This window comes from Entelurus aequoreus, linkage group LG05, assembly GCF_033978785.1.
Source record: "Entelurus aequoreus isolate RoL-2023_Sb linkage group LG05, RoL_Eaeq_v1.1, whole genome shotgun sequence".
Lineage (NCBI taxonomy): Eukaryota > Metazoa > Chordata > Actinopteri > Syngnathiformes > Syngnathidae > Entelurus > Entelurus aequoreus.
Window position 1 is genome coordinate 67,301,647 of NC_084735.1, and position 25,647 is coordinate 67,327,293.

Genomic DNA, 25,647 nt, shown 5'->3' on the forward strand with positions numbered 1-25,647 from the left:
GCCCAGTCTCAAAGGTTTTATGACATATTAAAACATGATACCCACCTACTACCAGAGCTCACTGTTTCTAGGCAAAAAAATGAACATGGTGTGTGTGGTTTCAAGCACCACAGCAGCATCTATTAAGATTCCAAGCCACAGTTTCCTGGCCTTAAATCCCAAAGCTGAGGGAACGCCAGCTGTTTACATTCCCAGCCCAGGCCGCGCGAACATGTCGGGATCACGCCTCGCCTCTCTCTCCTACAGCCGGCCAGTTAGAGAAGGGAGAGATGAAAAGTGGCGATCCAGGCAGGCTCGTTGGGTGGTGGTGGTGGGGAAGAGACGGGCGCGGCTCGGTTTTTGGTGCCTTGCTGGATGTTTTAGATGTGTATCACAGTCTGCTTGTGATGGTCGTCCGATAGCTTTGCTTTCAGATAGATGTGCGTGCATGTGGCATCTTTTTAGGTCAGAGGAGCCTGTTGGAAAGTAATATAATCGGGAATCATAGATAAGTTGTGTGCAGGATTCTAGAAAAAAAGTAACACGACATGGTAGTGACCCTCGCAGGAATTTTTCCGAATAGTTTCTCATAATCAGAATTTTGGTCGCATAGTGTTTCTGTATTATCTGCATTACACATAAGTTTGAATCAAAGTACAGTAATTGTGGTATACAGTGCATCCGGAAAGTATTCACAGCGCTTTACTTTTTTCATATTTTGTTAAGTTACAGCCTCATTCCGAAATGGAATACATTAATTTTTCAGTAAATACCCCTTAATGACAATGTGATTTGTTTTAATCAAAACTTTAAAAAATCACATGCACTTAAGTATTCACAGATTTTGAGCAATACTTTGTTGATGCACCTTTGGCAACATTTATAGCCTCAAGTCTTTTTGAATATGATGCCACAAGCTTGGCACACCTATCTTTGGGCGGTTTTGCCCATTCCTCTTTGCAGCTTATTCGGGTGTTACTATTTAGTGGTCAATTGTACGGAATATGTACTGTACTGTGCAATCTTCTAATAAACGTTTCAATCAAAAAAAAAAGCACCTCTCAAGTTCCCTCAGGTTGGATAGGAAGCGTTTGTTTTCATCCCGGATGTCTCTGTACATTGCTGCATTCATCTTAGTCTAGTCAGGGATGTGACCAAGAACCCTAAGGTCACTCTGTCAGAGCTACAGCATTCCTTTATGGAGAGAGGAGAACCTTCCTGAAAGACAACCGTCTCTGCAGCAATCCACCAATCAGCTGTATTGTATAGTGGCCAGATGGAAACCTTTTTTTCACGAAAATTTGCTAAAATGCACCTGAAAGACTCTCACATCATGAGGAACAACATTTTCTGGTCTGATAAGACAAAGATTGAACTATTTGGCATGTAGGCCAGGCGTTATGTTTGGAGGAAACCAGGCACCGCTCATCACCAGGCCAATACCCTCCCTACAGTGAATCATGGTGGTGCAGCATCATGCTGTGGGGATGTTTTTCAGCGGCAGGAACTGGGAGACTAGTCAGGATTAGGGCTGCAACTAATGATTATTTTGATAGTCGATTAGTCAATGATTACCTTAACGATTAGTCGACTAATCAGATAATAAAGCGTACACATATTTAATGGCTCTAATTTTTCCATGGACTTCTAAATGCAGCTTAAGTTAATTTAGGTATGTGATAACTAACAAAAAAATACTGTTAACAGTTAAAACAGCAGCAATGAAAACAAACAACAAAACACAACATCTGGTATCTTCCTCAAAAAGAAAATAATTTTGTGATTTTTAAAAAGCTGCACACTATTATATTGACTATTGATTAACTCTTGCCAGTTTTAGCACTCTAATAGACTCAATGTGTAGAATTGTATCATAAATTAATTATTAAAATGTTGGCTATTTAATAGATTGGCTATTTAATAGATTGTATGTTTATTCTTATGATACCTTGACGTTAAAGGGCCTTTTTTATGGCATTGCAAATTGACGCTGCTTTAATTGATGTAGACAAAGTTTAGCTGACTGGCTTTGGCTAAAATGATAGTTATTTTTCACACATCTTCGGCTCATTCTTGTTAGCTAACTAGCAAGGTAGAAGCTAACAATTTTACAGAGGCTGTGTCCACATCCTCCCTCCAAATGTATGACATCATGTCTCAACTTTAAATGCTCGCGTATCACAGATGTACTGCCATAAAGACAAGGTCCGCTTTGCAAAATAATCAAGGTATTCATGTTTTTAACAAGAATAAGAGGAAATATCCTCACACATTACATGTTATCACTGGCGATGTTTTTACGAATGATGACATCACAACTATTGTTGACAAATATATATGTCAGCGACAAATTTTATTGTCGACTAGTTGTTGCAGTCCTATTCAGAATAGAGGGAAAGATGAATGCAGCAATGCATAGAAACATCCTGCATGAAAACCAACGCTTGCCATCCAACCTGATAGAGCTTGAGAGGTACTGCAAAAAAAGAATGGGCAAAGAGGAATGGGCGGAACTTCCCGAAGATAGGTGTGCCAAGCTTATGGCATCGTATTCAAAGAGACTTGAGGCTGCAATTGCTGCCGAAGGTGCATCAACAAAGAACTGAGCAAATGCTGGGAATACTACCAGCGACCCCGAAAAGGGACAAGCGGTAGAAAATGGATGGATTATTTACTTGTGTTTTTCATATTTAAATTTTTTATGAATTTGCAAAATTAAAAAGAATACTTTTCACATAGTCATTATGGAGTATTATCTGTAGAATTTTGAAAACATAAATGAATTGATTCCATTTTGAAATAAGTCTGTAACATAACTAAGAGTGGAAAAAGTGAAGCGCTGTGAACACTTTCTGGATACACTTTATGAAGCGTTGCAAAGTAAAGAGCTGAATACATGCCATTGGAAGATCATAGCAATTGCGTCTTAACAGAATGTGCCGATGTCTCCACTTTCAGTACACAGTACACAGCTCACAGCCATACATTCATTTTCTACTGCTAGTCCCTTTTGAGGTCGCGGAGGGGCTAGATAGAGCCTATCCCATCTGCACTCGGGCGGAAGGCAGGGTACATCCTGGACAAGTCGTTACCTGATCGCAGGGCCAACACAAGTACATGGACAACATATATTTAATCTGATCATCATTCGGATTAGAATGTTACTGTGTACATGGACCCTGAAAATAATTATCTGATTATGATGTGCATTTTCATGCATCACACCTTAAATCGAAATACTTTACTTTGACAGGAACCTAACATAAACGGAAATGTGTATTATTAGTTGTGCTATGACGCCATCTGTTAAATGAGTTCGCTCACTGCAGGTGCTGAATAAGCAGTGACTTCAACTGCAAACAAACACGGCTTTGTGCATTTCTGCTTGTCACACATTATCACAGTATTTATCATTTTACTCTTCTGTTCACTACTTTTGTTTTACCTCTTTTTTGGAAATGAAGCTGTTCTGTGCTTTTTATGTTGTGATTATGTACGGGTTGCGGAGCGTCTTTATGTTATGACATTCTGTGTTTATGTTTGAGGCTAGCAGTTAGCACTTGGAGTAGCTGTAATGTCGTGAATAAAACAGCTCGTCAAGACAACTGGTTCCCTTCTTTTATTGTTAATCGACACATGACACTCCAGACCATACTTTTGTTTTTGCTAGTCTCGCTTTAAAGCAACAAACTCAACAGGATATAATGCCGCGTCTGTACATGTTGAATGGAGGGAGACAGCAGCAAAACAATCACTTCATTCCAAGACTGTTAAATAATAGTCCCACCTCCACCACCAAAGTATATCTGACCTCAAAGACATGCGCAGTAAGGATAATTCCAACCCGGATTTTGGAATTTTTGTTTTCACGTGCTATAATGTGTGACAATCATTGGTACTTTAATTAATTAATTAATTAATAATCCGAATGATTTGCGGCACAAATCACTCGTCTTGATCGGAACGTGTCTGATCGGGTCAGAATATTCCGAATGGCGTGTTTACATGAAGCATTTTTATTCCGTTTAGACGTTTAATCCGATTAAATGTGTCCATGTACACATAGCTACAGATAGATAGACAACATTCACACACTAGGGTTAATTTATTGTTGCTAGTCAGCCACAAGGGCATATTTGCATGGCACCAGGGGTTTGCCATGACAAGCTGTGATAAATTTAGTTAGATTTTTAATATTTAGTGTTTACACAGACGTTTTAAGAAAAATGTAAATTTAATCAGATTAGGCTGCTTTGATATTATTTACACACTAAAAATTATCAAAGTGTTCTCACTTTGCAACACAGTTTCGGGTTTCTAGCACTCTGTCGCAGTGATTGCAACACAGGTAGCTTTGTGTTTCGCTTCCCCAAAATGGTTCATGTTTAACCTTTTACCAGCCACCCGTGCATGCATGACACACGATCAACGTAAAACCATAAAAGTAGACTTAAGCTCTACTGTTCTGCCTTTTTTCCCCTCAGCGACATTGGATTCAGTTTGTTTGAAGTAATTTTGCCTCCAACATAGAAAACAATATGACACAATGCAGTGCTTCTCAAATATTTACACATATTCCCACAAATAATTTGGATCGCCACGAATAGCTCCTAGAAACACACTGCAGAAGTACTGTTTGTGAATATAGCTTGTCGTTACAACTCCCTTCAGTAGATTGCATTGTAAGCACGCTCCCTAACCCACCTCATACACACCTGGGGCCGTACTTATCAAGCTTCTTAGAGTGCCATTTTACACTTAAGTCCTGAGAATTTGCGAAATGTAGTCCTACTCTCAAACTTAAGAATAAAAGCTTTTTATCAACGTTCTTAAGTCTAAGAATCACTCCTACTCTCCACGATATTTAAGAGACCTTCAGAGGTGTCTTAAGTGGTTAGGAGTTGCCAGCAGGGGATGGCACTGAGGCGAGAGAGACGTGCGCGAACGTTCAGGGAACGGAACAATGTTTTGTTTTTTTTGATGACGAGCAGCTGATCAAACGGTATCGTTTAGACAGAGCGGATATTATTTTTGTCACAGATTTAATACTTTTCCATTCCTTGTTGATTTCTGCATGTGTCTGCAGTGGGCTAGTATATATAGAGCCACCCACACCAGTTTCAAATTAGTTGCCTAATTAATGAATTGGAAAGAACATTTTATGACAGTAGCGTATGTGTGTGGCCGTGAGGTGAGTGACGTCAGTGAGTGTGTGGGCGATAGAAGAGAGGGAGCGGTAGCGTGAGTGCCGGCGGGGACTAGTTTGTTTTGTATTATTTTGCAGTTTGTTGTCAAAATATACACTCCCATTGTCCACTTAAATATTTCCAAGATATTTCTTTATTCTTAGACAACGGATTCCCTTCCGTGATTGGTCATTTCTATGGACACAGAAATGACGTCACCTAAAATTCCGTTTACGGCACATAGTAATGTCGTAATTCAGCTCTGAGTGTGACACTTAAGATTCAGTCCTACACTTCGCTGAAAGTGTGAGTAAGACGCTTGATAACTAACTTTTAAGTGCAGCTTTCAGCGAAGAATTTATTTACTCTTAAGTCAACTCTTAGCAGACTTCTTAGGAGTAATTCTAAGAAGCTTGATAAGTACGGCCCCTGGTCTGCCAGAGAATAAGAAGACATAGCAGGAGTGGTAAATGTTGCCAATTTAGCAGACTTAGTCTTAGCCTTATCAGACACTAATCTGAAAGCATACCACTGTGCACATCGCCCTTCTTATCCAAAACCACTTTTTGGCTCGGGCTTGCTTGTGACACAAAAGTAAACAGCTACAGAAGAATGTTCGTTCGTACAGTATTTCTAAACATTTATGTTTTGCCTATCATGTTTTTTGCTCACTTTTTGTCTTTCCCATAGTGTCTATAAACATTACTTGCACATGCATCATGGCCAACTACGCTAAATTAGCTGAAAATGCCGCAATGTCATCACCTCGTGTGGGAAACACTGCAAAGGGACTCCATTTAGTGCATCCTTTTTCAACTCTAGTAGTCCATAAACAATTTCCTCTAATCATGCATTAAAATGCACACCCTTAGTCATATACCTCAAAGAAATAATATGAAATAATTCTACATTAAATTGATAAAATAATTTGCATGGCACAGTGGCTTAAAAAAGGTGAAGAGGTTGTCTGGTCTTGCCATGGCAACCAAAGCCCTTGTCTTAGAGTGGACCAGCCAGGACACCTATTTCATTGTGTTAGCAGTAGTGCTGACCTGTTTAGAGTTCTGTCTAGTCATTGCAACGGTTTATAATGAATACATTACAGGATGTAATAATGCTGAAGCCATTTTGTAGCTCACCAAAATAGATCAATACACAATAAACTTTCCCTATAAATACTTAAAGGCCTACTGAAAATATTTTTAATTATTTAAACGGGGATAGCAGATCCATTCTATGTGTCATACTTGATCATTTCGCGATATTGCCATATTTTTGCTGAAAGGATTTAGTAGAGAACATTGACGATAAAGTTCGCAACTTTTGGTCGCTGATAAAAAAAACCTTGCCTGTACCGGAAGTAGCGTGACGTCGCAGGTTGAAAGGCTCCTCACATTTCCCCATTGTTTACACCAGCAGCGAGAGCGATTCGGACCGAGAAAGCGACGATTACCCCATTAATTTGAGCGAGGTTGAAAGATTTGTGGATGAGGAACGTGAGAGTGAAGGACTAGAGTGCAGTGCAGGACGTATCTTTTTTAGCTCTGACTTCTTCGGTAAAAGGGTTCATTGGATTCCACACTTTCTCCTTTTTCTATTGTGGATCACGGATTTGTATTTTAGACCACCTCGGATACTATATGCTCTTGAAAATGAGAGTCGAGAAAGCGAAATGGACATTCACAGTGACTTTTATCTCCACGACAATACATCGGCGAAGCACTTTAGCTACGAAGCTAACGTTATAGCATCGGGCTTAACTGCAGATAGAAACAAAAGAAATAAACCCCTGACTGGAAGGATAGACAGAAAATCAACAATACTATTAAACCATGGACCTGTAACTACACGGTTAATGCTTTCCAGCCTGGCGAAGCTTAACAATGCTGTTGCTAACGACGCCATTGAAGCTAACTTAGCTACGGGACCTCACAGAGCTATGCTAAAAACATTAGCTATCCACCTACGCCAGCCAGCCCTCATCTGCTCATCAACACCCGTGCTCACCTGCGTTCCAGCGATCGACGGTGCGACGAAAGACTTCACCCGATCATCGATGCGGTCGGCGGCTAGCGTCGGATAGCGCTTCTGCTATCCAAGTTGTGTTGCTGCAGCCAGCTGCTAATACACTGATCCCACCTACAGCTTTCTTCTTTGCAGTCTTCATTGTTCATTAAACAAATTGCAAAAGATTCATCAACACAGATGTCCAGAATACTGTGGAATTTTGCGATGAAAACAGAGCTTTTTGTATAGGATACAATGGTGTCCGAATACTTCCGTTTCAACCATAGACGTCACGTGCATACGTCATCATACATAGACGTTTTCAACCGGAAGTTTCGCGGGAAATTTAAAATTGCACATTATAAGTTAACCCGGCCGTATTGGCATGTGTTGCAATGTTAAGATTTCATCATTGATATATAAACTATCAGACTGCGTGGTCGGTAGTAGTGGGTTTCAGTAGGCCTTTAAATATAACAAATATATTTGAAAACATTGCATTTTTAGTCTTGTGTAGGGCCCACAGTGTATTTTCCAAGTTATATACAGTGCATCACATTTTGTTTTGTTACAGCCTTATTCCAAAAGGGAAAAAATATTTTTTGTCCTCAAAATTCTACAGACGATGTGTAATGACAATTTTCTGGGAAATTTTGCAAACCAATTCAAAATAAAACAATCACATAGCCTTTTCCCAATACTTAGTAGACACCCATTCCTCTTTGCCCATTCATCTCAAGCTCAACATCAGATTGGTTGAGAAGCGTTGGTTTTCATCCAGGATGTCTCAGTACATTCTGCATTCATCTTTCCCTCTATCCTGAATAGTCTCCCAATTCTTGCCGCTGAAAAACATCCCCACAGCATGATGCTGCCACCACCATGATTCACTGTAGGGTTAGTATTGACCCGGTGATAGGCGGTGCCTGGTTTGCTCCAAACATGATGCCTGGCATTCACCCCAAATAGTTAAATCTTTGTCTCATCAGACCAGATAGTTTTGTCACTCATGGTCTTAGAGTATTTCAGGTGCATGTTGGCAAGTGTTTTACTAAGAAATACCTGTAGATTCCGTCTGGGCACTATACCACGCCTGATTGGTGTATTGCTACAGAGATGGTTGTCCTTCTGGAAGGTTCTCCTCTCTCCTCAAAGGAATGCTGTAGCTTTGACAGAGTGACCATCGGGTTCTTAGTCACCTCCTTGACTAGACTAAGATGAATGCAGCTATGTGCAGAGACCATCCAACCTGATGGAGCTTAAGAGGTACTGCAAAGAGGAATGGGCCAATCTGCCCAAAGATAGGTGTGCCAAGCTTGTGGCATTGTATTCAAAAATACCTGAGGCTGTAATTGCTGCCAAAGATGCATCAACAAAGTACTGAGCAAAGGTTGTAAATAATATACATGTGATTTTATGTTTTTATTTTTATTAAATTAGCAAATTGCTTTGAACAAAACCTTTTTACATTGTCATTATGGGGTATTGTGTGCAGAATTTTGAGGACAAAAATGAATTTATTCAATTTTGGAATAAGGCTGTAACATAACAAAATGTGGAAAAAGTGAAGCGCTGTGAATACTTTCCGGAGGCACTGAATGTATTATTTGCCCCTTGAAAGTAGAAATAGGCATCTGTCCAGGGTTCCTTCACATTTAGCCCAGTGTCAGCCAAGATAAGCCCCCACTTTCACAGGGACCTTTCACAGCATACAGTAAGTAAGACGGATGGATGTTCACCGCTAATGTAATGTCTGCCCTCTATGCTGTAATAGGATGCCGTTCAGCATTTAAACTTCCTGCCTCGTTAGACAGGAGCTGACTGTTGTTTTTGAATCAGCCAAGTTAAAAAGCCGAAGCCAAATGGAACTAAGTACGGCAAGTAACGCAGCAACAACTGTAAACACGTCTGCCAATGTGCACACTTGAATGCTCAGCCACGTTTGTTAGGCTCCTTTTGTCAGTTGCTCCAATTAAATTGCACAACCTGTGAATAACAGATGAGTCTTTTTTTAACCGAGCTGCACTCAACTTTTTAATCAGGTTTGTTACGCATTTGGCTGAAGAATTAGTAATAATAAAATATTTGCTGTTTTAAATGGCTGAGCGCCTGTGGTGTAACCACAATTAGGAGTTGACCAGGGACAAGTTGGGTTTCATCAGCAGTGAAAGTGGTCCTCAATACTGGTCTTCTCTCTCACATTTCCACCACAAACAAACCTGATTCTTGATGTATTCTCTATCTGTCTCCTTAGCACCCTTTTGTGAGCTCGGTGACGTCGAACCGCCCGCTGAGGGAGCTGGTGGCCGAGGCGAAGGCTGAAGTCTTTGAGGAAATCGAGGACAATAGAGAGGAAGGAGAGGAGGAAGACACCTTGGAGCTCACTGTGGTACCAAAACCTTCCTCATATTTCTAAGCTGTCACTTTATTGGCTTATGCATAATTTTTTGGTATCTAAAAATACTACAATAAGTTTATGTTCTTCTTGCCGCTCATTTATAAAGGTATGCTGACTTCAAAGCTGTTTTGGTTATAAATGTGCAGTCTAATTAGAGTTTTATCAGATTGGTTGCATGTTCATTCGCAAAATTTGAAATCATTCTCGTTCCAGATTAGACCTCTGCAAAAATGTGTGTGTTTTTAAAAAGGTTTGGAATCCTAACTCTTGAGACTAGAAATAATGACTAATCGTTTTTAGGAGAGCTGCGTATTTTGCATTTATTAAAAAAAACAAAAACATATATATATAAATCATTGCGATAATGCAACAAAAAATATATATTTTTTAAAGTATTTGATCATTAATTTCAGGGTTTCCCCTTAATGTAATTGAACACGGTGCGCTGCCAAGACATTTACAGCCAAACCTTGAAAATAAGGTTGGTTTTTTTTACTTGAAAACAAATTAACGTAAAATAATATATTGTAGCCCCCAGAAGAAATCACACACAGTCCGATGCTATTTTTTACTTTTGTTACCAATCTTATAATAACAAACGGCACAATTCCAACAGTTTTTACCTGCCGTGATAACACTTTCGTCTCGTGAATCCGCGCTTCCCTGGACACACAACAACACTTTCTCATTCTCCGCTAATCACCTTTCAGGCACGGATGGTGTGTTTGTAAACATGGGAAAACCTCACATCAAATCCAAACCACACGAACATAAAATATTAACATTAGCTGGTCGTTACAGTATGAATTTATATATATAGCCTATTATGGTTGCACTGTTGACAAAAACTTGACCACCGAAAAAAGACTTACCAAAAACTGCGCTACCAAAACCGGATGTAAACAAAACGTACACCATTGTGACTGCTGGAGCGTTGTCAGCATGTCTGAGATGTGGACGTGATTTGTATATGTATTTTGCAGATACACCTGCGGATAGCCATCTACAAATTGTGCAAATATTAAGAGGACAGTGGTGGCTTTTAAGAAGAGAAATTCCAACTAGAGCGTGTGTGATTTCAAGTGCGACGTCATTATAAGTATAAATACTTGAACAAATCTCAACAAAGTACTTTGTACAAAAAGCAGCAACAATTGAAAATAAGGCAAAGCGATGAAATATATGTTAATACTAATTAATAAAGACATATTTGTTTTAAATGTATTTATACATCTTTTGAGCCTTTTTTAAAGAAAATCATATCATCATAGAAAATTATGCAAATTAATCGATGACGTCATGGTGTACACGCCCCCACAGCCACAGGTATCTTGGCAGTTTAGGGGAAACTCTGAATTTATTGCATATTACCGTATGCCTTTTACCATTGTTACTGTTCTAAAAACACAAGTTTCCTCCCTGCTAGCTTACTCTAGTGTAAACTTACTCTTACTTACTCCTGCTGTTTTAAAAAGAGTTTATAAATAAAATGAATTTTGTAAAAATATATATATATATATTTAATTCATCATAAATAAATAAAATAATTCAAATACCATTGACAGTCAACAAATGATATAACTTAATGTAGTTGTTTAATTACAATAATCAAGTTGTAGTCAATACCCCGCCTACCGCCTGAATGCAGCTGAGATAGGCTCCAGCACCCCCCGCGACCCCAAAAGGGACAAGCGGTAAAACAAATAGATGAATGGAAGTTGTAGTCAATGTCCATACAATATTTTAGAGAGTTTGTTGCTTTTCTTTGGAAAAAAAATGAAAAAAAAAAAAGACACAAATTTGGAGCTAACTATAACTTAGTTGCACGTTGTGATGAATATTGTTCCACTCCGGTCCTGTAAGTGGCAGTCAAGCTGGTTGCTATTCGCCTAATAAAATAGTTATTGATGAATAGATCAAAAACTATTAGATTCATATTTTTCATAGAATCCGCACAATATATTATGTATCTGCACAAACTCAATACATGTCATTTTATTAACCCTTAAACAAAAACATCACAAACCATTACGTCTTTGACAGAGACAATTAAGATCAGGCTATACGCCGCCAACTTTGTTTGCACCCCACCCCTTTAAAAAGCATTTCTTGGTAAACAGTGCTTTCCTGCCAAGGGACTGAAGGTCGCTTCTGGCAGAGGCCATTCATGTGTCCACAGAGGCCATGAGATTACAAAGTAACATAGAGCACGAGGCGGTTCTTTACCACCCTCAGGATAAACAAAAGAACAGTAACCGGAACACTGGCATACAGCCTCGCTTTTAAATTTAGACCTTGACTTTGGTATTACTCCTCATAGGAAAACAAGTGATGCCTGAATTATTTATGTTCAGACATTGTTCTCCCTCGGCTGTACGAGACCCACGGATCTTAGATGGAGATCAGAAAGCCGCCTATTTGTTTAGTTTAGAGAGGTATTCCATATCATCCCAATGCTGAGCTGTGTTTACCCGATTTAGGAACGTCTGCAGTTTATGGAAATGACTGCAATTTTAGATGCAAGGTTGCAAAAATGTCTATTCCCTTAAATCTTGGATAAATTGAATGTACCTGCTGTAAGTTGCAATGCATTTAACATGAAGCTAATGTTACCTGATGCAGGAGCTGCTACCAAACAAAAGTTGCTTAGCTATTGGCATCATTTTACAGTATTTTGCCACATCAATGCATAACCAAAGTCCACCTCTCTTTACCATGCCAGACCAGTCTGGAAGGAGACCAGTCCCCGGAACAAGAGAGCCCCACCACATCCCTGATCGTGCAACATTCTCCACTGGAAAATGGGCCAGCCTCACCCACAAAGGAGCAGCCGGTTCCCATCATGGCCACCCCAGTTCCCTTACCGAGGCACAATCTCCCCGCTAAGGATCAACTGGACTCTGGAGATAAGCTGGAGTCTGAGAAATATGAGAGTGTCGTGTCAATTAAGACGTCAAGCTCGGACTCTGGCATCGAGGACGGGAAGAGCTCACCCACGTCTGAGAGGGAGAAGGTAGGATTTATAAGCTTTAAGTATCAGGGTGCTTGACGTTTTAATTCTACCCAAGGGTATTAGGGATTGTTCTCCATATGACATATTTTAATTTTTTTATTTCTATTAAAATTTGTATTATTATTATTGTATTATTTTTCAGAATCAGAATCAGAATAGTTTTATTGCCATTGTTTGAGAACGGGTTCACAAACTAGGAATTTTTCTTGGTGCAATCGTGCAACATAAAACACATATAACACATATTTGGTAATAAAAAGAGCTGTAACTATCAGATAGACTTAGAAGGAATTCAAGGAGCTACTGTTAGGAGTTATTGTTCATTTGCCTGATGGCCGAGGGGAAAAAACTGTTCAGGTGGCGGGAGGTGTGGGTCTGGATGGAGCGTAGTCTCCTGCCTGAGGGGAGAGGGGAGAATAGTTTGTGTCCAGGGTGAGAAGAGTCAGCTGTGATCCGACCCACACGCCTCCTGGTCCTGGAGGAGAACAAGTCCTGGAGGGATGGGAGCTTGCAGCCAATCACCTTCTCAGCAGCACGTACGATGCGCTGCAGTCCAATCAATCAGGCACCGATTGGTTTTGGATGAATTTTGTAAAAAAAAAGTACGAGATCGGCCATTGCCGATTAACGCCTATTATTGCAGCTCACAAATGCCATCCTCTCTGGCTGAGACGCGGCTAGCAGCTAATTATGTGTCTCCATACACACTGAGAACCGCTCCCCTAAATTAATAACAATCACCTCCGTGGCAGCAAATAAACTGCTTTTCTTAGTATCTTAGTATCTTATTTCTTAGTATTTCTTAGTGTGTCGTGAGATACAGTCTGGTGTGCCGTGGGAGATTATCTAATTTCACCTATTTGGGGTAAAAAATATTTTTTGCAAACCAGTAATTATAGTCTGCAAATGATGTGTTGTTGTTGAGTGTCAGTGTTGTCGAGAGCTCGGCAGCGTAACCTTGTAATACTCTTCCATATCAGTAGGTGGCAGCAGGTAGCTAATTGCTTTGTAGATGTCAGAAACAGCGGAAGGCAGCGTGCAGGTAAAAGGGTATCTAATGCTTAAACAAAAAATAAACAAAAGGTGAGTGCCCCTAAGACAGGGGTCGGCAACCCGCGGCTCCGGAGCCGCATGCGGCTCTTTGACCACTCTGATGCGACTCAGCTGCATACTTGCCGACCCTCCCGATTTTCCCAGGAGACTTACGGATCTCAGTGCCTCACTTAGAAATCTCCCGGGGCAAATATTCTCCAATTCTAGCCCTAACAACTAAATTATGGGCGTGCCGTGATGGCACTGCATTTATTAACCTGTACTAACAGCATGCCAGTCCATCCACATGATGTATGATGCTTTTACTTGCACACGTAGGAGACAGCAAGGCATACTTGTTCAACAGCCACACAGCTTACACTGACGGTGGCCGTATTAAACAACTTTAACAATGTTACTTTACAAATATGCGCCACACTGTGAACCCACACCAAAAAAGAATGACAAACACATTTCTGGAGAACATCCGCACCGTAACACAACATAAACACAACAGAACGAATACCCAGAATCCCATGCAGCCCTACCACCAAACCCCCCCACACTTTAACCCCCTGCCCACCCCCGTCCGTGCGTCGGTTAAGGTGGGCGGGGGTGTATAATGTAGACCGGAAGAGTTAGGGCTGCATGGAATTCTGGGTATTCGTTCTGTTGTGTTTATGTTGTGTTACGGTCCAGAAATGTGTTTGTCATTCTTTTTTGGTGTGGGTTCACAGTGTGGCGCATATTTGTAACGTAACAGTGTAAAAGTTGTTTTATACGGTCACCGTCAGTGTAAGCTGTTGAACAAGCAGGGGCGCCGAAAAGGGGGTGTAAAGGAGACGGATTCTAGGGGCCCATGATGGAGGGGGGCCCAGAGAGGCCCCTAATGATGATGAAATTATAATGTTGCCGCTGTGTTGGGGGCCCTGTAAAGATTCTTTTCATGGGGCCCAAAATCCCTAGCGGCGCCCCTGTGAACAAGTATGCCTTGCTGTCACTTTTGTGTGCAAGCAGTAGTTGCATTCAGTATGTGGCCGAGCAGGTATGCTGTTTGAGCAGACTGAAGAGGGCGCTAAAGTCAGTGCCAACACGCCCTAACTTCGGGGGTCTCCCGGAAAAATTGGGAGGGTTGACAAGTATGACACTGTCAAGTGGTAGTCATGTAAAACTCGCGGGCCGGGCTATCATTAAATTGTCTTAATAAGGTGCGGGTCGGGGCGTGTATCTGAGACCCGTGATTAAAACATAGCACAAAGCAAAAAAGATTCGTATGCAGTGTTATTTTGTTATAAATTTCAAAAGAGTTTGTGGCTCCCATTGTTTTCTTTAATTTGTGAAACTCGTCAAAATGGCTCTTTGAGTGATAAAGGTTGCCGACCCCTGCCCTAAGAAAAGGCATTGAAGATTAGGGACCTCACTTGCATGTGCAATTTGATAAAGTGAAAATAAAGGAAGTTGGCCGGCTTAAGTCTTTGCATCTTACCATTTCGTTACTTTAATAGTTGAGTGAATAATCTACAATTAAATAAGTTATTGTGCGTCGCTGCAGTTTTAGTCTGTCGCCATCTGCTGCCAGCCAAAACAGGAGCAGCTGATGGCTTGCACCTGCGCTGATTGGAGTAGCGGCAGCCAATCCAGAGGGTGCTTAAAGTCAGCTGACATGTCATATTTTAAATAGTGTCATGTGTGACGTGGGTTACACTTGAATTGCTATTGCGACATCCAGTTTTAGAACAGCAGTTTCTTTCATTAAAAAAATTGCAGCTCAGTTTTTTACTTAGCAAACTCATCTTGCGGGCCGCGGGCAGATTAGACCTGTTCGCGGGCCGCACGTTTGACACCCCTGGTCTTGAGAGAGGAGATAATATAACAACTGTTGCTGTATCAGCATTATCACAGTCAATATACGACATGTAAGAGGAGGGTAGATCCATCCATTCATTGGTGGTGTTAATACCGAGGGTAGTATCAGTATATGAGCGATACTGGAGTTATCAGATAGATATTTTTACTTTCTCAATAAAATGTTTTTGTTGTGTTTACATGTTGTGTGGACTTTGAAACCAAAGGATTTACAGTAAATGAGTAGTTTTGCTTTTGTTTAGTTAATGTGTAACATTAACTGATTTGCTCAAACAATTGTATGCATTGAAAGAGAAAAAGGAACCCGTTTAAGAATGGTGCTGATATTTTTAGATCGTCAACAGCACTCATTAAAAATACATTTTATAATGTATAGTGAATAGATATGATTGGTGTCAGACGATCTCAGGCATGCATGATTGGTAGCATAAAACCTTGATCGGAACGTCCCTCATTTTTATCATCTTACTATTTTCATTGTTTATTTACATCTGTATAATTATTTTTACATGTATTTTACTTCTAAGAATCCAAAGAACCACACAACTTGGCATGGGGATGATATGAGAGTGTTGAATTAGAAAGAGCATTTACCGCATATGAAAAAGTGGAGTAAATTAATCTGTTCCAGAGTCAAACTGGCTATTTTACAGCTGTAAAAATTGGCAAGTCTCAACATTTTTGGAGATGATAGATAGACAGATAGTACTTTATTGATTCCTTCAGGAGAGTTCCCTCAGGATAGTTGTTAGATTTGTGTCTGTATTTACTGTGTAGGCACATTTTTTGGTCAATATCCAAACAAATTCCATAATAATCCTTGACTTTGCAATTCAAAGATTCATAACAATAATCTTCGTTTTCCAGGTTGTTGTGGAAACCGAGCAGCTTCCATCTGTCCTCCAATCTGAGGCGTCTGAGGACAGTGTTAACATTGCTATCGGTTCCTCAAACCCAGAGGTGCCCAACACCCAGTTCTCTGTTGACCAGAGTCCAGACGTGTCAGCTCACCAACCAGTACCGACCCCAGCACTCGTTTCCACTGGTCCTTCACAAGCACACAGTTCCTGGCCGAGCAGCATCCGAAACAAGATGAGCGCTGACCAAGTATCGATAGCATCCACTCCCGAGGTGGCCCCGCCTTACATCAACGGAAAGATCAATAGCGTAAGGCGATCTACGGGCAGCTTGGGATCGGAGACCTTGAAAAGCATGTCGCTAAACAAGGAGAGCTTCTCTCTGTCTTCAAGGGTAAGTAGTCCACAGCATGCTCACCTTTACATAGTTATAGCGTTGTAGCAGTTAGATGCAAAAGGAGGCAAAGACGGGAGCTCCTTGTGTCTGTAGTAAAACCCCTCCTTGGAAAAAGTTTCTTTCAGCATGCAGGGAGGAACTGAAAGTGCATTGTTTTGTGCATGTTGGGGTGTGGGTGTAATACAGAGGATAGCCTGTATGTTGTAAGAGTTTTCCCCACACATTTCATACAGGAGACATACAGTAGGATATTTAAGTGGGGTGGGAGGGTTACATGAGAGACGTCTGTTTGTTTTAGGGCCTGAAAAATGTGTTTTAGTGTAGTAGTGTTTGAACAGACACCCTTTCATACAGCTTTAAAAAAGCCGACTTTCTTCTGCCTTTTTTGCGGCTTGTATGAACAGCAGAGACGTTAAATTATTTATGTACATCAGGGATATTCAACTAAATTAGTGTGGGGGCCATTTTTCCAGAAAGCTAAGGACCAGACTTCTCCTTTAAACTATTATTATTTTGTCAATTTTGGAGAACCAACGTCCTCTACAGTAGACATTTCATTTTGGTCTATTTATTTTGTCAAAGTTACAGAAGCGCTCTGCTGTTTTTAAAGATCATCTGCAAAAATGTGAATTTCTCAGTTTTTTACCTTAACTCGCGGGCCACCAGTTGAATTGCCTAAATTATGAAAAAGAGAGGACCTAAAATGGAACCTTGAGGAACACTACTGGTATAGCTAAAGAGGTTGATGTAAACAAACTACAACAACACCTTAGTTACATAAATAACATTATAAAAAAAAATGTAACGACCAAAATAAGAGAGCACTTAAAGGGGTGCCTTGAGGAACGCCTCAGTTATTTAAACCGCAAATTTGGACACCAGTGTTCTATGTTTGAAAATCCCAATACAGGGATCTGCCAGTGTGTTTCACAGTGGTCCTAGTTCCTCTATACAACAGGAGCTCTCTGTTGTTTTTCAGGAATTTGCTGCACAAATGTTCGTCTTTCCCAAGTTTTCTACTGAACCTGGGATGCCGGTATGGTGTCATTTCTGACAGATTGAATAGCAAGTTGAATAGCCCAGCTGAACATATAGGTTGTATTCCCCTGACGTCACGTCCGGCTTATTAAATATGCGAGAATTGAAGTGGTGGTCAAGCGAGCGTCTCTTGTCAAAGCGTTCTGGCCAACATTTTGCTTTTCTTGAAGAAAAAATGCCTTGTTGTTTTAGGCTGTTGGAACGGTTCAAATTGTGAAAAGTATAAACGTTTCTTCAAAGTTCCTCAAGAGGTAATGAAGACTGGGGAAATATGTCAAGGTTCTACGAAATAGCGATGAGAAAAGGGGCACGCACTCCAGTTTGTTTGATATACTTTTAATATTTAGTATTTTCCATTTAAGTATTATCTTGATATTTGTACTTTATCTTGTTTCGAAGTTCTTAAAACACATTTTTTCTACAAGTGTTTGTGAACCAACTCGGCGAGTCTATATAAAAGAAAGCAAATGTGACAGAAAGCTTTCAGCACATACACAATGTTGACCTGTCAACCGACCAGGTCTTCAATGGTGTCTCCGTTTATCTTTACGAGTGGTTAACATAATGGAAAAATGATAAATCGTGAATCTAGTTTGTTTTGAAAGACGGTCCTCGCAAGACGCGAAGTTACATCATAAAATGCAACCTTACCCAAGCAAAAGCGATGCATGATTTATCCGGGAGAGTCTTGATACCAATTTTCCTTTTTTGCAGATAGTTTGCTGCTTCGTAGCCATATTGGTTTGGTTGACCACCACTTTGTTCACTTCCGGTCAAAAGTCACGTGACTGAATACAAGCTACTACAATAGTTTGCTGCAATTAGCCATATTGGTTTGGTTGACCACCACTTCGTTCACTTTCGTTCAAAAGTCACGTGACTGAATACAAGCTATTACACCTTCTGTAACAGAGGAAGGATGGTGTCTGTGTGTAAAATGCCTGGAAAGAAAGGATGTATCACACACACACTGACTTCTGCTGCCATGTTGTGTTGTAAGCACGGTTACAGCCCTAATTCGGGAGGATTAGCATTGGTGCTCTTTCCCTTGCATTCCCTTCACCAACTAATGACATAATCGGCTAATTTGCATAACTGTTCATGACGCAAAACCAGTGTGTGGATGCGTAAAACGGTGTTATGATGTGCAACCGAATCAGCTGTGGTATGTTGCAAAAGAGAGTTGCAAGGATTAACTGGTTTTACGATGAATTAAATTGTATTAGTGGTAAGTGACTTAATGAAGAATTGAGTTGGTACGGAGTTAAATATAAACGTGTCACTTACAATTAGCACATTTAGCAATGAGTCAGTTGAGTGTAAACAAACAGCAACAGGTACCTCTGTCATTCAAGGACCATTTAATGTTAGCGATTGCTTCTTCCTGTCTGTGTTGAATAAACTATTGGCATTGTAAGTTAACATAGCAAGTGTAAAACACCAACACAACACCAGAAGCTTATAGAATAAGAGCACTATACCATGGTGGGATCGAACTGTGTTATTACACAGCATAATATAGAATATTATAAATGAATAATAGGCATGGATGACAGTTGTTGACAATAATATAATCACCACTTAAGAACAATTTTCCCTTGGTGATCACTTAAGTTAACCTTAGTTTTATATTGAAAATATAATTCATAATATAATTATATATAATTAATTCTATTTATGCATATTTATTATTGTTTACTGTTATTATATTGTTCAATTACTGTTATTCCGACACAAATTCCACATGAAAATGTCTAAGGAATATTAATTTTATAAATGTATTTATACAAAATATTTTTTGTGGTGAAATTAATCACTGCCTAATAATTGTGATAATCCTGAAACCATGACCATTACTCAGAATATAATGATACAGTCAAAATCTTGGGTAACTTTAGTATGGGGAACATATTCACCATTATTTAGTTGCTTATTAACGTGCAAATTAGTAACATATTGGCTCTTAATGAGTCATTATTAAGTACTTATTAATGCCTTATTCTGCATGGTCTTTTTATACAACCAGTAAGCCATTAACTAAGAGTCTTCCCTCAATAACCTCAGAATTAAACCTAACCCTAACCCTTATATGTTCCCCTAGTGTCCAAATAACTCTAAATTAAGTCTTTGTTACTTAGAATATGTTCACCATACTAAAATGTTACCAAAATCTTTAATGGTTGCATCCCTGGATACAATGCCATCTCGTGTATGGCGTTAAAACACCAATCTACACAGACAGTCCCAATCTTCGCTATGACGTCACTTTCGTCACAAAATTGACATATACATCACCCGAGGATCTTGAAAGATGACCGCTTGCTGGTGTGATCTCAGTATGAACAAAAAAAAAGAAACACTTTTCAACACTCTCTCGCCAAACACCTGCTGTCAAAAGTCTATAGACCAGTTCCTGTCTTCACAATAAAAGTGCTGCTCCATCCTGCCTACGCTAACAAAATAAGGGTCTAAGAAAACTAGCGCGTACAAGCTAACGAGCTGTGGAGTTTGCATCTGTCACGACACGATTGGTCCACACATCCGCGAAGACAAAGTCACTTCCTGTCTACTTGTTCGTGCACGGCGTCACTGTTACCTTAGTTTTCTTTTTTGTCATCTTTATTTGAATAACAACGTCATATAAAAGATTACATACAAAACAAATCAAACCTTACAATATTTATTTTGAAACCGTACTGAAACCGGAACGATGATTCTTCAAACGCCGGTTTGAAGAGTCATAAGTAAACTGATAGGTCAAAGGCTAAAGCTTGATGCTGGCTTTTACCCACTGGATACAGCAATACATTAAACTAACAAGGCAAGTGTTTAACGGCAATACATTTAGAAATAGCAAGACACACTTTCATCGTTTGACCCTCAACAAGTCCTTCCTTGAGGCAAAAATATGCATGATGTTCCATTCATTGGGGCCCAATGTGGCCTTTGTGTGGGCACAGTCCAGCGCTGACCTCAGTGAATGGAGGCCTCTGTGCACCTCATTGTCACCCAGCTGCTTCTGGAGCTTTATAGACTGATCAGGACTGTTGTTGACTCTGTGGTGGAGTCTTGTCTCTTTGTGGCACTTGCAAGTTTTTTCCAGAACATATTATTCAGCAGAGAGGCGCTGCAGTGTCAGGGAATGGACTATGAGCCAGGCAGGTGTATTCACAATGATGCAGTGCACTTTCACACCAGTTGTAAACTATCCACTTAATATTAATAATAAAGCAGACCCCCCCTTATTGTACATGATAATTAAATGCGACGATGGTGAGAATTTATTACATTTTATTATATTTTTCCTCATCCCCTTCAGGACACTTCGCGAAAGACTCTAAAGCGAACCAGAAAGTTCAAAGTTGATGGCGTCGACGTGAGCGTGACCACTTCTAAGATCATCAAGGATGATGAAAAGAAGGATGAGGAGATGAGATTCCTGAGGTAAGCGGATCCAGTAGACATTTTATTCTCATAATATTGCGACTTTTTCATTAAAAAAAAATGGTTCCTGCGATATTCAAAATTTTTCAATAGCAATAATGACTTAATTCTTTCTAAGTTTTTTTTTTTTGCAATATTCCAACTTTTTTAATAGTTACTTTATTCCTCATAACATTACCGACAAAAAGTTACGCTAATAAAATTGTGTAATGACATGAAATTAATATATTTAATGCGGGACATTTAACAACAATAAAAGTCATTAAATGGATTATGGGGGGATTCTACAAATATCGTTTTTAACTCAGACTTGTATCTTGAAATAATGTTATTTACCTCACTGGAATTAGATTCATTTGGTGACTGAAACTTCCATACATGAGGGTTTGAAGTCAATTAAAATCCTGAAGGTGCATTACTCATGTCACCTAGTGGTAGGAATATGACACTCCATCAACCCCACACCAAATATTAATAATCGATTTGTGTGTTTGCGTGTTCAGACGCCAGGAGCTGCGTGAGCTGCGTTTGCTCCAGAAGGAGGAGCATCGAGCTCTGACTCAACTCCAAACCAAACTGGAAAATCAGAAAGAACAGATGCAGAAACGCTTCGACCAGGAAATGCATGTGAGTGAAACACACGGAAAAGCAACACATCTGACACACCAAATGGACTGAAGTAGTAAGATGCACGGATTTGTCACTGAAATTAGGTGCATGTCTGTAGGGTCAAAAACCATCAGATGTATACAGATTTTAAAGCTACCATATTTATATAGCATAGGACAAGCCTCTTTGCCCGGTTTCCTGCGGCTCTTACGAATCGACATCCAGGGTTTAATTAGTGCCTTAAAGAACCGCAAGAGGCTGAGGTCTCCTCCCCGCCGTCACCGGCATTTGAGTGACAAGACATGTTCACCAATCAGAATTGTTGAGCCTCGGTCTCAGCACCTGAGCGCGTTTATTTAACAGCAAAATTAACCAAACGCAGCGAGCCCCCTTCTCAGTAATTCATAATCTTTGTCTCGGTGGGCGGGAGCACAGGGCGCCAACTTTTGACACACTGGAAGTACAGACAGCCTCCCTACTCTCCACTTGCCAGTAAGAAGTGCTGCAAAGTAACACAAATTAGGAGGAAAAAAATTACGTCCTGTTGTGGGAATATTGTGTTTGTTTATTTAGGATTACAAAGTTATTTACCTTCCAATTACAGTACAATGGTAAACACTTTTACAGTAATGAGGAAAAAAGTTTATACCATTTTAAATTGTTACTTGCATTATTATTATATAATATGATTACATTATAATCACTCTATAGTTTTTATCTGTTATTTCTTCAGTTTAGGAGCGTATTGTATTGTAAAAAGAAGCTCTGAGTCTGTATAAAGCCAAATATTTGTTTTTGTAAATTATTGCATATTCTAATGTGTGGCATCTTGAGACAAGAATATGTCGATTGACAGTCTAAAAGTAACATGTCTTTCTTCACTGGTTATTTTCGCATTTTCTGCTAGCATTAGCATCCTTAGCTCCCTCATCGCCGCCTTGAGTTTCTCAATGCCGTCACAACAGGTGAGTGCTCAGATTAGTTGTGCTGCCGCTACTTTATCGCTGCTTTCTAAACGTTACAAATGGCCACACTTTTATCCAATCTACCATTCTTTTTTTTCTTTTTTTCAATCCAACCGTTAACCACCCTTTAGATTTACCATTCGGGGGTGCATTGTTTGTAAACTCTTTCGGTGCTGTCTGCTATGTTGCTCTGTCATCGTCGGTCGCAAACGAGAACGGTACTCTCGTATTACGTCATCACAGAAATCTCGCAAGATTCGAGCATTCATATTTTGTATCAAATCTACAATCCACCGATTCATGACTTTCCAACATCGACCAATCTATACTACGTAAAGATCAATCCGGAGGGTCGCCAAACGGATGTATATTAAATCGCTAAAGTTAAAATCGGTTATTGGTGTGTACCAATTCATTTTTACACACCTTAGTTTTATGCATAAAATATAAAAATCACAAAAAATTGAAATTGAAATTTTGGTGAGAAAAATTGCAATTAGGTTTTTTTTTTCCAAAATGGTGCAGCTAGAGTAAACAATTTGGGTCAAGTTCGCCCTCAAAGGTGCAGGGAAAAAATGCACAGCCAAACAAAAATATGAAGATGAACACAAGACATTTTCGACAGAGTAGGTGCACTATCCACTTAAACTGCCAGATGGAAGTAGAGTGAAAATCTTAAAATGTGTTTTGTGGCAATTCCAACTTCGACCCCAGCGTCAGTTGCTATGTAGTGTGGTGGTTTCCATCATTTTCGGCAGACTGCATTGCAAAATTATTAAAGTACCGGTGGAGTGAAAAAACAACTCGCCTTTATATTGAAGCTATTATCATATACATCTGATTTATGGCACGGAAAGACTTCCAAAGTTTGCGAATAAATTAAAATAGTATCAATCCCACAGAGATTCCCGAGCCACTTTGAGAGTTAATGAGGAAGCCCGTTTGATCCGTGACGTTGCGCTAGGAACCACAGATCCCTTCCCCATCAACAACAATGCTAATCAAGCAGACGTTCTGAAAGCCAACAACGATTACTTTGGAAAAAATTATGATCCAGAACATTATATTTTTGAGCTCGATCACAATGACGATGAGCAACACATTTTAGAAGCCAAGTGCTAAAATAATGCATATTTATTGTGACACTGTAACATCATGTTGCATTGCTAGGTGCTAAACATACAAACTAACCATAATAAAACAAACACTTCCTGTAAAATTTCCACTCTCGCTGGGATGCCGACTGACATGATGCTCACATAATCCTGTTTAGATGAAGATTCAATCGCAATCCTCACAAAGGGTTAAAACAAGTTACAATTAGCGTCTTTTTGGATGATCTTCGCTATCTTGGGGGATGTCAATGTCGGTCCATGGCCACATTTGTCTACTACAAGGTGAGAGATGCATGAATTATAATCTAGAATGTACTTTTAGCTAGTTTGAGACGAAGTAGAAGCAGCCGCCAGCGTAGTGTTTCAACAATAGCAGCGTAAGCTTGCATTATCTCACTGCTTTCAATGCGGCGATAAAATAGTCTGTCTGCATTGGCGCTAATAATAACAATATCGCTCAGATTTGGTTAATTTTCATGTAAATATAGTATTGTTGGCGGTTTCTGGATGTTTTTAGAGGGTTTTATGGCCGCAAAAGAGAAGAGGACCCTCGATCTGTTGACTCAATTGTTAGCTATTTATTTATGATTTTGAATGCATAAAAAAGCCAAGTATATGTATAAGGATTGTGAATGATAAACAGTACACATTTTTGCGTATTTTCAGTATGACTGATCTGGTGATATGGTCAGAGTGCAGAAGCGTAACTCCAGTGACGTAGATTCTACGAAAACTGCTGAAGATATTTGGAGTGGAATATTCAAAATGGCCAACTGAATTTGTGGCATTTTGTGATCTTAAGACGCTATTTTCACATACTTTGCCGATTGTAAATGCAATTGGATATGGTTTAATGCAGGGGTCTGGAACCTTTTTGGCCTAGAGAGCCATGAAAGCCAAATATCTTAAAATGTATTTCCGTGAGAGCCATATAATATTTTTTTAACACTGAACACAACTAAATGCGTGCATTTTTAAGTAAGACCAACATTTTTAGAGTATAATAAGTCTCTTATACTTTTTAATAACATTGTTATTATGAAGCTAACCAATAATACATAAAATACTTCTTACCATTAATACGACTTATTCAACAGGTGTGGTAGAAAACAAAGGAATGGATTGAAATGCATGAGAATGTTTTATATTTTGAACATTATTTTTAACACTTTGATTACCAATGTCAGCTAAGATTTATCTGAGAGCCAGATGCAGTCATCAAAAGAGCCACAGGTTCCCTACCCCTGGTTTAATGGATACAATAAAACATAATTAAGCATATAATGTCAACTAGTTTTTCCACTCTACTGGTACTTTAACCCCCACCTTCCTGTCACGCGAGATCCACCCAGCAATGGGGCCTTATGAATCCCTTCCCTACTGTGTAAGCGTTCTTCCCTGTCTTCCTTTTCCTCCTTCTGCGCTTTGGAAAAAGTGTTTCAAAAAATGAAAAGTGTGCTTGAACTAAGCTCTCGTGAGGTATGCTGTGTGCTGACTTTATGCACGACGATGGTTTCATTTGAATTCAGAGGTATTTTTTTCTGGCTTTACCTGCTCCCAGGCCAAGAAGAAGCACTACGATGTGGACTTGGAGAACCTGGAGAAGCAGCAGAAGCAAACCATTGAGAAGACTGAGGCAGACCACCACGTTCAGCTCAAAGAGGAGACCAAACGCATCAAAGCTGAGCAGCAGCGCGAGCACCAAATATTCCAGGAGAAGCTCAAGCTAAAGAAGAAGGAG

General features: G+C 39.7%; 1 protein-coding gene across 1 annotated transcript in view; it reads left to right on the plus strand.

The window, feature by feature from the left end:
• Nucleotides 1–25,647, plus strand: part of stk10 (serine/threonine kinase 10) — an 87,965-nt gene that overhangs the window by 56,041 nt on the left and 6,277 nt on the right. Inside the window, exons 8-13 of the mRNA XM_062048712.1 lie at nucleotides 9,427–9,561; nucleotides 12,293–12,583; nucleotides 16,349–16,732; nucleotides 21,093–21,217; nucleotides 21,721–21,844; nucleotides 25,468–25,647. Coding sequence (XP_061904696.1) covers nucleotides 9,427–9,561; nucleotides 12,293–12,583; nucleotides 16,349–16,732; nucleotides 21,093–21,217; nucleotides 21,721–21,844; nucleotides 25,468–25,647 — 1,239 coding nt within the window. The remainder of the gene's footprint in view (nucleotides 1–9,426; nucleotides 9,562–12,292; nucleotides 12,584–16,348; nucleotides 16,733–21,092; nucleotides 21,218–21,720; nucleotides 21,845–25,467) is intronic.